At 41.0% G+C, this 10,971-nt stretch overlaps 1 protein-coding gene across 1 annotated transcript in view; it reads right to left on the minus strand.

The window, feature by feature from the left end:
• Positions 1-9,871, minus strand: part of LOC138735946 (protein-glutamine gamma-glutamyltransferase 2-like) — a 60,628-nt gene extending 50,757 nt beyond the window's left edge. The window contains exons 1-2 of the mRNA XM_069884635.1: positions 9,771-9,871; positions 9,339-9,518 (exon numbers count right to left, since the gene is read on the minus strand). Of these exons, the coding sequence (XP_069740736.1) occupies positions 9,339-9,518; positions 9,771-9,780 (190 nt within the window). The 5' untranslated portion in view covers positions 9,781-9,871. The remainder of the gene's footprint in view (positions 1-9,338; positions 9,519-9,770) is intronic.
• Between the last annotated feature and the right edge of the window lie 1,100 nt (positions 9,872-10,971).

The raw sequence follows: 10,971 nt of genomic DNA on the forward strand, positions 1-10,971 counted from the left end.
AGGAGGTGAATGTAAAGACAATGCAGGAATCAGGGTCCAAGTGAGGGGAAAGAAGGCACGACAAATGGGGCCCTGATAAGTAAGTGAAGTCTGCAGTATCAGAGCCTCAGTGAGTGGATGGGACCATAAGCAAATGTCACCAAGTGAGCTGGATGCTGGAACCATTGGTAGTTCCAGATAGTCAGACAGAAGTCTATCTAACTTTAAGGGTTAGTGTAGCGGTTAGTGCAACACTGTTACAGTGTTAGCAACCAGGTTGAGTCCAGCACGGTCTGTAAGGAGTTTGTATGTTCTCCACACGTTTACGTGGGTTTATTGCAGGTGCTCCTGTTTCCTTGCCTTTCAAAGTGTATGTGAGTTATAGCTCAATTGGGTGTAATTGATGTTCTAAATTAAAATAATATCAATGAATGATGAAATGTAACAGGACAATTATGGGCTTCAAGAACCTTGTTTGATCCAGGCTCTCTGTGGGTTGGAATCACTATGCATGGGGTGGGGGTGGGGGGGGGGGGGTGGCAGGAGGAAGATACTGGACAAAGTGAATGTCATAACGCTGGTTTAAAAGTAACTTACTAGTGCACATACCCACACTCCTGTTCGGCTCCGAATCATGGGTCCTCTACCGGCACCACCTACGGCTCCTAGAACGCTTCCACCAGCGTTGTCTCCGCTCCATCCTCAACATCCATTGGAGCGCTTACACCCCTAACGTCGAAGTACTCGAGATGGCAGAGGTCGACAGCATCGAGTCCACGCTGCTGAAGATCCAGCTGCGCTGGATGGGTCACGTCTCCAGAATGGAGGACCATCGCCTTCCCAAGATCGTGTTATATGGCGAGCTCTCCACTGGCCACCGTGACAGAGGTGCACCAAAGAAAAGGTACAAGGGCTGCCTAAAGAAATCTCTTGGTGCCTGCCACATTGACCACCGCCAGTGGGCTGATATCGCCTCAAACCGTGCATCTTGACGCCTCACAGTTCGGCGGGCAGCAACCTCCTTTGAAGAAGACCGCAGAGCCCACCTCACTGACAAAAGGCAAAGGAGGAAAAACCCAACACCCAACCCCAACCAACCAATTTTCCCTTGCAACCACTGCAATCGTGTCTGCCTGTCCCGCATCGGACTTGTCAGCCACAAACGAGCCTGCAGCTGACGTGGACTTTTTACCCCCTCCATAAATCTTCATCCGCGAAGCCAAGCCAAAGAAAAAGACTAGTGCAGGAAATGCATATACAGCGTTGTCAGGCTGAGGTGTGAACACCATTTAATATAATATGAACCCATCTAATACCAATCACATACAAACTTCCCGTTTACCTCCACAGCTTTCCATCTCCATGCTTTACAGTGCCTACTTTATGCAGAAGCTCAATGAATATCTAAGGATTTCAGCAGGCATTAGTACAAGCGAACATTATTCAACATGATTTCAAATGTTGATTTGTTTTGCAGGCAGTTTGGAAGATGAAAACCATATATGTAGTTAGCAAAAATATTTAACCACAAGAACTCCAACAAAGAGTTTACTGTTTTTTTCCCTCATGAAAGATGCTGTTCACACTGCTGTCTCAAGATGTACAAGTTTAATGTCTATTTAATCACAAAGAGAATATTTTCTTTTAGCACCACTACCAATGGAAGCTTAGGCTGCTGGTTTTCTGTTTATTTTACTATATGGATATCATGCTGAATTTAGAGATGAAACAGTGTATTCTGGTGTTAATATCGCACATATGACACCTCCTCCCATTCCACCTATACAGCATTATCACTTCTTTCCTTCTACATTTATCTCTTTTCCACTTATAGTCACCTCATATGATTCTAAACATTCTCCATGTGGGAGCAATTTTCCATCATTTTATCTGGGTAAAGTTCAAAATGAATTTTCTATTAAAGACTTTCTTACATTTTATTTCTAAACTTGAACTCAGAATTATTTTCTCGACAGCTACCCCAAAGAAAGCATTTGTAACTTTTTTATATTTTTTTTATTTTTCACACTGTGAACCATATCAACCAAAATACATACAAACGTTTGCCTCTTAAATATACACAGTGGCATTTTCTCCCCTTTTTTCCCCCCTACCTTCCCTTCCCCCCTTCCCACCCCCCCCCCCAAAACCAATAAACATTCAACATATACAATACAATAAAACCATTAAACAATGTCATCACACAATGAAAAATAAACAAGAAAAATCTGTCATCTACTTTTACACACTGGATCAAGTCAGTTTGTCTTCTTATCATTTTAGGGGGTGAAGGTCCGAGGCAAGCCCTCTCTGTTATGTCCCAAATTTGTTCAAATAATGTGACTTTATTTTTTAAATTATATGTTATTTTTTTTCCAATGGAATACATTTATTCATTTCTATGTACCATTGCTGTATTCTCAGGCTCTTTTCCGATTTCCAAGTTGACATTATACATTTTTTTGGTACAGCTAAGACTATCATAATAAATCTTTTTTGCACTTCATCCATTTTGAGGCCTAATTCCTTACTTCTTATATTATTTAGAAGAAAGATCTCTGGATTTTTTGGTATGTTGTTTTTTTGTGATTTTATTTAATACTTGATTTAGATCTTCCCAAAACTTTTTCACTTTCTCCCATGTACTGTTGTTCCCATTTCCTTCTTACAGTGAAAACATCTATCTGATAATGTTGGATCCCATTTTTTTAACTTTTTGGGCATGATATATAGCCTGTGTAACCAATTATACTGTATCATCCGTAATCTTGTGTTTATTATATTCTTCATAGTTCCAGAACATAACTTTTCCCATGTTTCATTCTTTATCTTTATGTTTAAATCTTTTTCCCACTTTTGTTTGGGTTTATAGCTTATTTCATCATTTTCTTTCTCTTGCAGCTTGATGTACATGTTCGTTATAAATCTTTTAATTATCATTGAGTCTGTAATCACATATTCAAAGCTGCTTCCTTCTGGTAATCTCAGTCTGTTTCCCAATTTGCCCTTTAAGTAGGTTGTCAATTGGTGGAATGCAAACATTGTACCGTGAGTTATTCCATATTTGTACTTCATTTGTTCAAATGTTAATAAATTCTTTCCCCAAAAAAACAATTTTCTATTCTTTTAATTCCTTTTTTCCCCCATTCTCTAAAGGAAAGGTTATCTATTGTAAAAGCGATTAGCTGATTTTACGTCAATAATAATTTGGTATTTGGTAATTAGTTTTTTTCCTTTCTAAGTGAATCTTCTTCCATATATTGAGTAAATGATGCAACACTGGTGAGCTTTTATATCGTACCAGCTTTTCATCCCACTTATAAAGTATATGTTCCGGTACCTTCTCCCCTATTTTATCTAGCTCTATCTTAATCCAATCTGGTTTTTCCGTTGTCTGATAAAAATCTGATAAATACATTAATTGTGGTGCTCTATAATACTTTTCAAAGTTTAGTAACTGCAAACCACCTTGGTTGTACCTCTTTTAATTTATCTAATGCTATCCTCGGTTTCCTCTCCTTTCCATAAAATTTCCTCTTTAGTTCATTAAAGAATTTATCTGTTAAGGGAATTGGTAACAATTGAAATAAGTATTGTATCCTTGGGAAGACATTCATTTTAATGCAATTTACCCTCCCTATCAATGTTAGCGGTAATTCTTTCCAATGTTCTAAGTCTTCCTGCAATTTCTTTATTAGTGGCTGATAATTTAATTTGTACAAGTGGTTTAAATTATTATCTAACCTAATTCCTAGGTATCGGATTGCTTGTGTTTGCCATTTAAATGGTGATTCTTTTTTTAAATTCTGTATAATCCGCATTACTCATTGGCATCACTTCACTTTTATTTGCAATGATCTTGTACCCCACTATTTATCCATATTACTTCAATTTCTTAAGTAGTTCTTTTATTGATATTTCTGGTTCTGTTGACGCTGTTTACATCCGGTACCGCACGGATGGCAGTCTCTTCAATCTGAGGCGCCTGCAAGCTCACACCAAGACACAAGAAAAACTTGTCCGTGAACTACTCTTTGCAGACGATGCCGCTATAGTTGCCCATTCAGAGCCAGCTCTTCAGCGCTTGACGTCCTGCTTTGCGAAAACTGCCAAAATGTTTGGCCTGGAAGTCAGCCTGAAGAAAACTGAGGTCCTCCATCAGCCAGCTCCCCACCATGACTACCAGCCCCCCCACATCTCCATCGGGCACACAAAACTCAAAACGGTCAACCAGTTTACCTATCTCGGCTGCACCATTTCATCAGATGCAAGGATCGACAATGAGATAGACAACAGACTCGCCAAGGCAAATAGCGCCTTTGGAAGACTACACAAAAGAGTCTGGAAAAACAACCAACTGAAAAACCTCACAAAGATAAGCGTATACAGAGCCGTTGTCATACCCACACTCCTGTTCGGCTCCGAATCCTGGGTCCTCTACCGGCACCACCTACGGCTCCTAGAACGCTTCCACCAGCGTTGTCTCCGCTCCATCCTCAACATCCATTGGAGCGCTTACATCCCTAACGTCGAAGTACTCGAGATGGCAGAGGTCGACAGCATCGAGTCCACGCTGCTGAAGATCCAGCTGCGCTGGATGGGTCACGTCTCCAGAATGGAGGACCATCGCCTTCCCAAGATCGTGTTATATGGCGAGCTCTCCACTGGCCACCGTGACAGAGGTGCACCAAAGAAAAGGTACAAGGACTGCCTAAAGAAATCTCTTGGTGCCTGCCACATTGACCACCGCCAGTGGGCTGATAACGCCTCAAACCGTGCATCTTGGCGCCTCACAGTTTGGCGGGCAGCAACCTCCTTTGAAGAAGACCGCAGAGCCCACCTCACTGACAAAAGGCAAAGGAGGAAAAACCCAACACCCAACCCCAACCAACCAATTTTCCCCTGCAACCGCTGCAATCGTGTCTGCCTGTCCCGCATCGGACTTGTCAGCCACAAACGAGCCTGCAGCTGACGTGGACTTTTTACCCCCTCCATAAATCTTCGTCCGCGAAGCCAAGCCAAAGAGAAGTATACTATGATGTCAACCGCAAATAAACTGATTTTATACTCCTCCTTTATTTTTATCCCTTTTATTTTATGTTCTTATCAGTTCTGCCAATGGTTCTATTGCTAAAGTGAACAGTGAGGGAGATCATTGACATCCCTGTCTAGTTGACCTACTTAATTTAAATTGGTTCGATACATATCCATTTACTGTCACCTTCACCAATGGTCCATTATATAATGCTTTAATGCAATTAATATATTTTTTTCTGGTAGATTGAAACTCTGAAATATTTTGAATAAATAATTCCATTCTACCCTGTCAAAGGCTTTTTCTGCAACTAAAGCAACAGCCACTGTTGGCTCCTTATTTCCTTGAACTGCATGAATTAGCTTAATAAATTTACAGACATTATCCGCTGTTGGTCTTTTCTTGATAAATCCAGTTTGATCTTGTTTTACTATTTTTGGTACACAATTGGCCAATTTGTTTGCTAAAAATTTTGCTATTATCTTATAATCTGAATTAAGTAGAGATATTGGTCTATATGATGCTAGTGTTAATGGATCCTTCCCCGTCTTTGGTATTACTATAATTATTGCTGTCTTACATGAATCTGGCAAGTTTTGTGTTTCTTCTATCTGGTTCATTACTTCCAGGAGAGAAGGAATTAATAACTCTTTAAATGTTTTATAGAATTCTATTTGGAATCCATCCTCTCCAGCCGTTTTATTTTTCGGCAGCTTTTTTTAATATATCCTGTACTTCCCCTATTTTAAATGGTTTTATCAGTTTGTTTTGTTCCTCTTCTTGCAATTTCAGCAGTTCAATTTTAGCTAAAAACTCTTCTATTTTATCATCTTTCCCCTCATTCTCAGTTTAGTATAATTGTTCATAAAATTCCTTAAAGTTCTCATTAATCTCCATTGGATTATAATATGTAATTTGTTTCTCCTTTTTCCTTGATGCCAATACAGTTCTTTTAGCTTGTTCTGTTTTAAGTTGCCATGCTAATATTTTGTGTGATTTTTCTCCTAGTTCGTAATACTTTTGCTTTATTTTCATTATGTTCTTCTCCACCTTATACGTTTGTAATGTTTCGTATTTTATTTTTTTGTCCACCAATTCTCTTCTTTTTGTTATATCATCCCTTGTTGCTAGTTCCTTTTCTGTACTTACTATCTCCCTTTCCAACTGTTCTATTTCCTGATTGTAGTCCTTTTTCATTTTAGTTACATAACTTATTATCTGCCCTCTAATGAAGACTTTCATTGTATCCCATAATATAAATTTGTCTTTCACTGATTCCATATTTATTTCAAAGTACATTTTAATTTGGCGTTCAATAAACTCTCTAAATTCCTGCCTTTTAAGTAGCATGTAGTTTAACCTCCATCTATATGTTCTTGGTGGGATGTCCTCCAGTTCTATTGCTAACAACAGGGGTGAGTGATCAGATAGCAATCTAGCTTTATATTCAGTTTTCTTAATTCTCCCTTGAATATGGGCCGACAACAAAAACATATCAATCATATAACCATAACCATATAACCATTTACGGAGCGGAAACAGGCCATGTTGACCTTTCGAGTCCGCACTGATTTTGTGCGTCCTCTTCAGGCATTGGTGATTTTAAGTGTAGTGTATCTTTGAGAATTTTAACATCTATCCATAGGTTCTCTGTACTTTGGATATGAAATCTCATATTAAAATATTCAAAAACATTGGCTGTGTGGAATCCTTGATTATGTTTTATGCCTACCTGAATAATATGAGTATTCCTTCTCCCTTGGGTGCTCCCTCCTCCATATATCCATAAGTTTCATTAAAAGGAGCAGCATTAGCCCACATTCTCTGTCTTGATGTGGGATTCACAGTTAAACACAACTAATCTAGTATCCATCTTTTATTTTCTTCCATCATAAAGAGTCCTGGTCCATTCAGATAACTCCAATAATCACAACCTTCCTGGAATTGTTCTTGGAAAACTTTTTTATGCCCTCTCCAGCAGTTCTCACCTATCAATTTAAAGACGAACCACAAGGCTGAATTGATCTTTCAGTTTTTAATTATACAAATTGGAGGGGAGAAGGACACTCGGCATTTGGAAGGAGAGACCTGCAACATCCACACTTCCCTTCCCCCTAAGGCAGCCCCTCCAAACTTGCTGCTGGTTTTTCTTTTTGCCAAGGAGAGTTTTGCTGTCAGCGTGATCTGCCCGAATGCCCTAACAGGCTGGGCAGAGGGGGAGAGTGAAGGTGGAGGGGGGGTGGGTCAATGACCTTTCATTTCACCAACGCGGGGACTTGGCGACAACTCGCCAACTTCATGCTAATTCTAGTTCCCTTCCACTCAGAGAGAAGAAATTCCTCATCATAGATTTAAGTGGTCAACTTCTCATCCTAAGACAACCCCCTGAATTCCAGACCTCCAAATGGGTAAATCTTCTTTATATTTATCAGCATTATCTTTACCATAAAAGGTTTCAGTGTGATCATGAAAACCAGACATTGCACATTTCTGATGAGAAATTCATCAGTAATAAATGATTTTAATTTACCAAAATAAAATTGTTGGACTAGAATGAATGATCAGAAATGGTTCTGCTCTTTCTCTTTGCCTCCTGGCCTTACAGCCATTTTTAACTTAATTTTTCATTTTCATCTCACTTTCTGAAAGTCTTATAAACATGTTGTCCAAAAGCAGATTAGCAGTGTTCCTCCAAATTCTTTTGTCTGATTTTGATCAAGATAGCCAACTGGTGCATGACACAGGGGCAAATTCTTCACCGGAAGTAGTGGAAACTCAAACACATTCTGGACTCCACAAAGAGCACATTTGGAGACTGAGATACTAACAGCAACCTTCAGAGTTTCACGTAGAAATTCTGAAGTTACCACAGTTACGTGAGGAACTTATTAGATACCTATGTAAATGCTGAAATTCACCTGCAAAATTCCGGCCATTAACTCATCCTTGTTATATTCTTTGGAATTTGTATTGTTCTTCCATATTTGGAGAACAATTGCTTCTCAGTTGAAAATTCCAAAGAAGAGTAATTTAACTTCAATGAACGACATGATTTGATAATAACTACTTCACATGGCAACAAACTGGATGACAGCAAGATTTCTCTTCTTCATATAATAAAACTATGATAAATAAGAGGGTTGTAACATGCCGTGAGTGTGCCCACCCACTATCTGATTGTACGAAGCACCATTCTGCAGTTTCAAACAATTGGAGACAAATCTTGTGAAGAATATGATTTATTAAAAGTATGTAGATAAGCTTTGATATCAGAGGATGCCCAACACATGGCCGCGATAGGCAATCACAAATATTTAAACCTATAAACTTAAATAACATAATATATTCAATGTTGAATGTTAATTCAATCGAAAGGAAAGAGCATTAACACTGAGCAACAATTCATATTTATGATATCCAAAATATAGAAATAGATACTGAGCCATATCTTACAGCAGATGACCCAAAAGGCTTTGTCAGGAAGGTGGATTGTCCAACACCTTAAAGATGAAAGTAAGGAGGATTAGGGAGACAATTTCAGAGTTGAACAATTCCATGGAAGATCCAAACAAGGCAAGTCACCGTCAACTGCTTCAAATGGTGCAATGCTGAGGGAAACACTTTTAGAGGTACCTCAGACTATGTCAAGTTGAAGCAGGAGAGGGGCAAGCCCACAAAAGGTACTTGAAAGCAATTTATCAGGTTCTGGCTAATTTTGTGTCTCTTGACCAGTTACAGAGTAGAAGACTGCAGATGCTGGAACGTGGAGCAAAAAAAAACCACAAACTGCTGGAGGATCTCACCAAGTGAAGCCACATGGTGTCGGGGAGGGGAGAAGGACGCTCGGCATTTGGAAGGAGAGACCTGCAACATCCACACTTCCCTTCCCCCTAAAGCAGCCCCTCCAAACCTGCTGCTGGTTTTTCTTTTTGACAAGGAGAGTTTTGCTGTCAGCGTGATCTGCCCGAATGCCCTAACAGGCTGGGCAGAGGGGGAGAGTGAAGGTGGGGGGGGGGGGGGGGGGGGGGGGGGGAGGGGGGTCAATGACCTTTCATTTCACCAACACGGGAACTTGGCGACAACTCGCCAACTTCGTGCTAATTCTAGTTCCCTTCCACTCGGAGGCTGGCCAACCTCTGGCTGTCATCGCAGTGAAAGGCACCCCCTGGCCATCATCTGGCGGTGAGATCGTGGACGGAAATCGGCTTCGCCACCTTCACCACCACCATCCTAGGGTCATCCCTGGGCTGGGATGTGCGGACAAGCGGCACACCAATGCAAGCTCATCACTTCGTGCATGTCAAAATTGGTTTGCGCCCTTTACCTGTTTCCACGATGAAGGCGATGGTGTCCCTTTGTGGCTGGTATCCCCTCGAGGTGAAGTTCACCGTGACGGTGAATCGTTGGCCCCGTCTCAGGACCAGACGTGTGAAGCCGAAGGCGGCGGTGTTGTGCGCGTTGTTGTTAGCGTGACACTGCAAATCGAAGCTTGCCCCTTGCAGCGCTGCGGGCCGAACAGTCAAAGAGGGGGAGATTTTAAAATAAATCCAAAACCCACTGAATTAGTCTCACTTTCTCGAAAGTGATTCCATTCTCCGCACCCTTTCTAAGATTTCAGATCATTTAACAGGTGTTCACGTAACTTTTCCAACTCTTTCTAACTTCGAGAGAGGGGAAAAAAGTTTGTGTCTCCCCCCCCCCCCCCAACTTATAGTCTAGACTCTTACAACAATCCGCTGTCCTCAACTTCACTCACCTTGTGCCATGTCTCTTTTTTCTCCAGAGATGTCTACTGCTGCTTTCACAGTGAACACTGCAAACTCCAGGCGAGATTGCAAACTTTTATAGTCATATCTGCGCGCCCAACCGCAACGGGAAACTATGACCAGTTACTTAGATAATATGCAGATTTAAATTTCCTGAGAATATGACTACAGTTATTTCACTATTTTAAGAATTCGTCTAACACCTCCCTCTGGTGGCACACAGCCCCGCTCCCTGCAGGGGAAGGTGATGACTTGGCCGTTCTTCCCCGCCTTGTGTTTCTCCCCGCAAGGCAGTAAAAATATACAACCTTTTTTAAAAAAATGGATTCTTGAAGTGTTTGACAAGTAAATGCTTCCCCTGGCTGAGGGGTCCAGCACCAAGGACCCAGTTGCAGAATTCGGACTGAGATTTGGAGCAATTTCATCACTGATTTTACAGAATTCTCATCAAAGTACATATTTTGTTCTCTCAATACCCAGTTACCACCACTGTGGCACCTTGTCATTTCACTCTCACCCCCCCCCCCCCACCTCTGTTGGCTTCCCCTCAGTACCCAGTAATGGGAGGATTCTAGACTGTGTCCTACCCCACAATACCCCTGTATTGGTTCCACCAAGCCTCAGTGTGTCCCTCAGCACATTCTCCTGTAGCCAGTAGCCAGCACTCCAGGACTAACATCTCAGTATGGTGAAAGACCAATAGGTTTTGGGCTGCCCAAAGTGCACCTTTCACTGGGTTTATGGTTTTCCAGCAGTTCCGGATGTCGGCTCCGAGTGTGTCCCTGGGAACAGACCATAGATCGCGCTGCCACTGGAGATGAACCATGATCAGGAGCCCTGTATCCTTCTCTACACAGTTTTCAAATCTGCATTCAGCAAAGAGCTGGCCTAAAGATGAGCACAAGGACATCATCTTCCCCACATAATTCATGAACTTTTTGTGTACTATTTTCATAGTAATATCATAAGATGGTTATAATATGAATATTTGTATCACAACGTGTTTCATCTTGTATTCATATGTGTGAGTTCTTAGGTAACACATGGATGAAGGAAAAGGTTCTTCCCTCTTTAAAGGGAACACTACCATGAGGCTGCAAGCCTCCATTACAAATCTTACATACTGCTCTGTGTGTCAGCCCCCTGTAGGCAGTCAAGTCTTATTAAACAGTAAAGTATTGCTAGTTGTAT

This window comes from Narcine bancroftii, chromosome 6, assembly GCF_036971445.1.
Source record: "Narcine bancroftii isolate sNarBan1 chromosome 6, sNarBan1.hap1, whole genome shotgun sequence".
Taxonomy (NCBI): Eukaryota; Metazoa; Chordata; class Chondrichthyes; order Torpediniformes; family Narcinidae; genus Narcine; species Narcine bancroftii.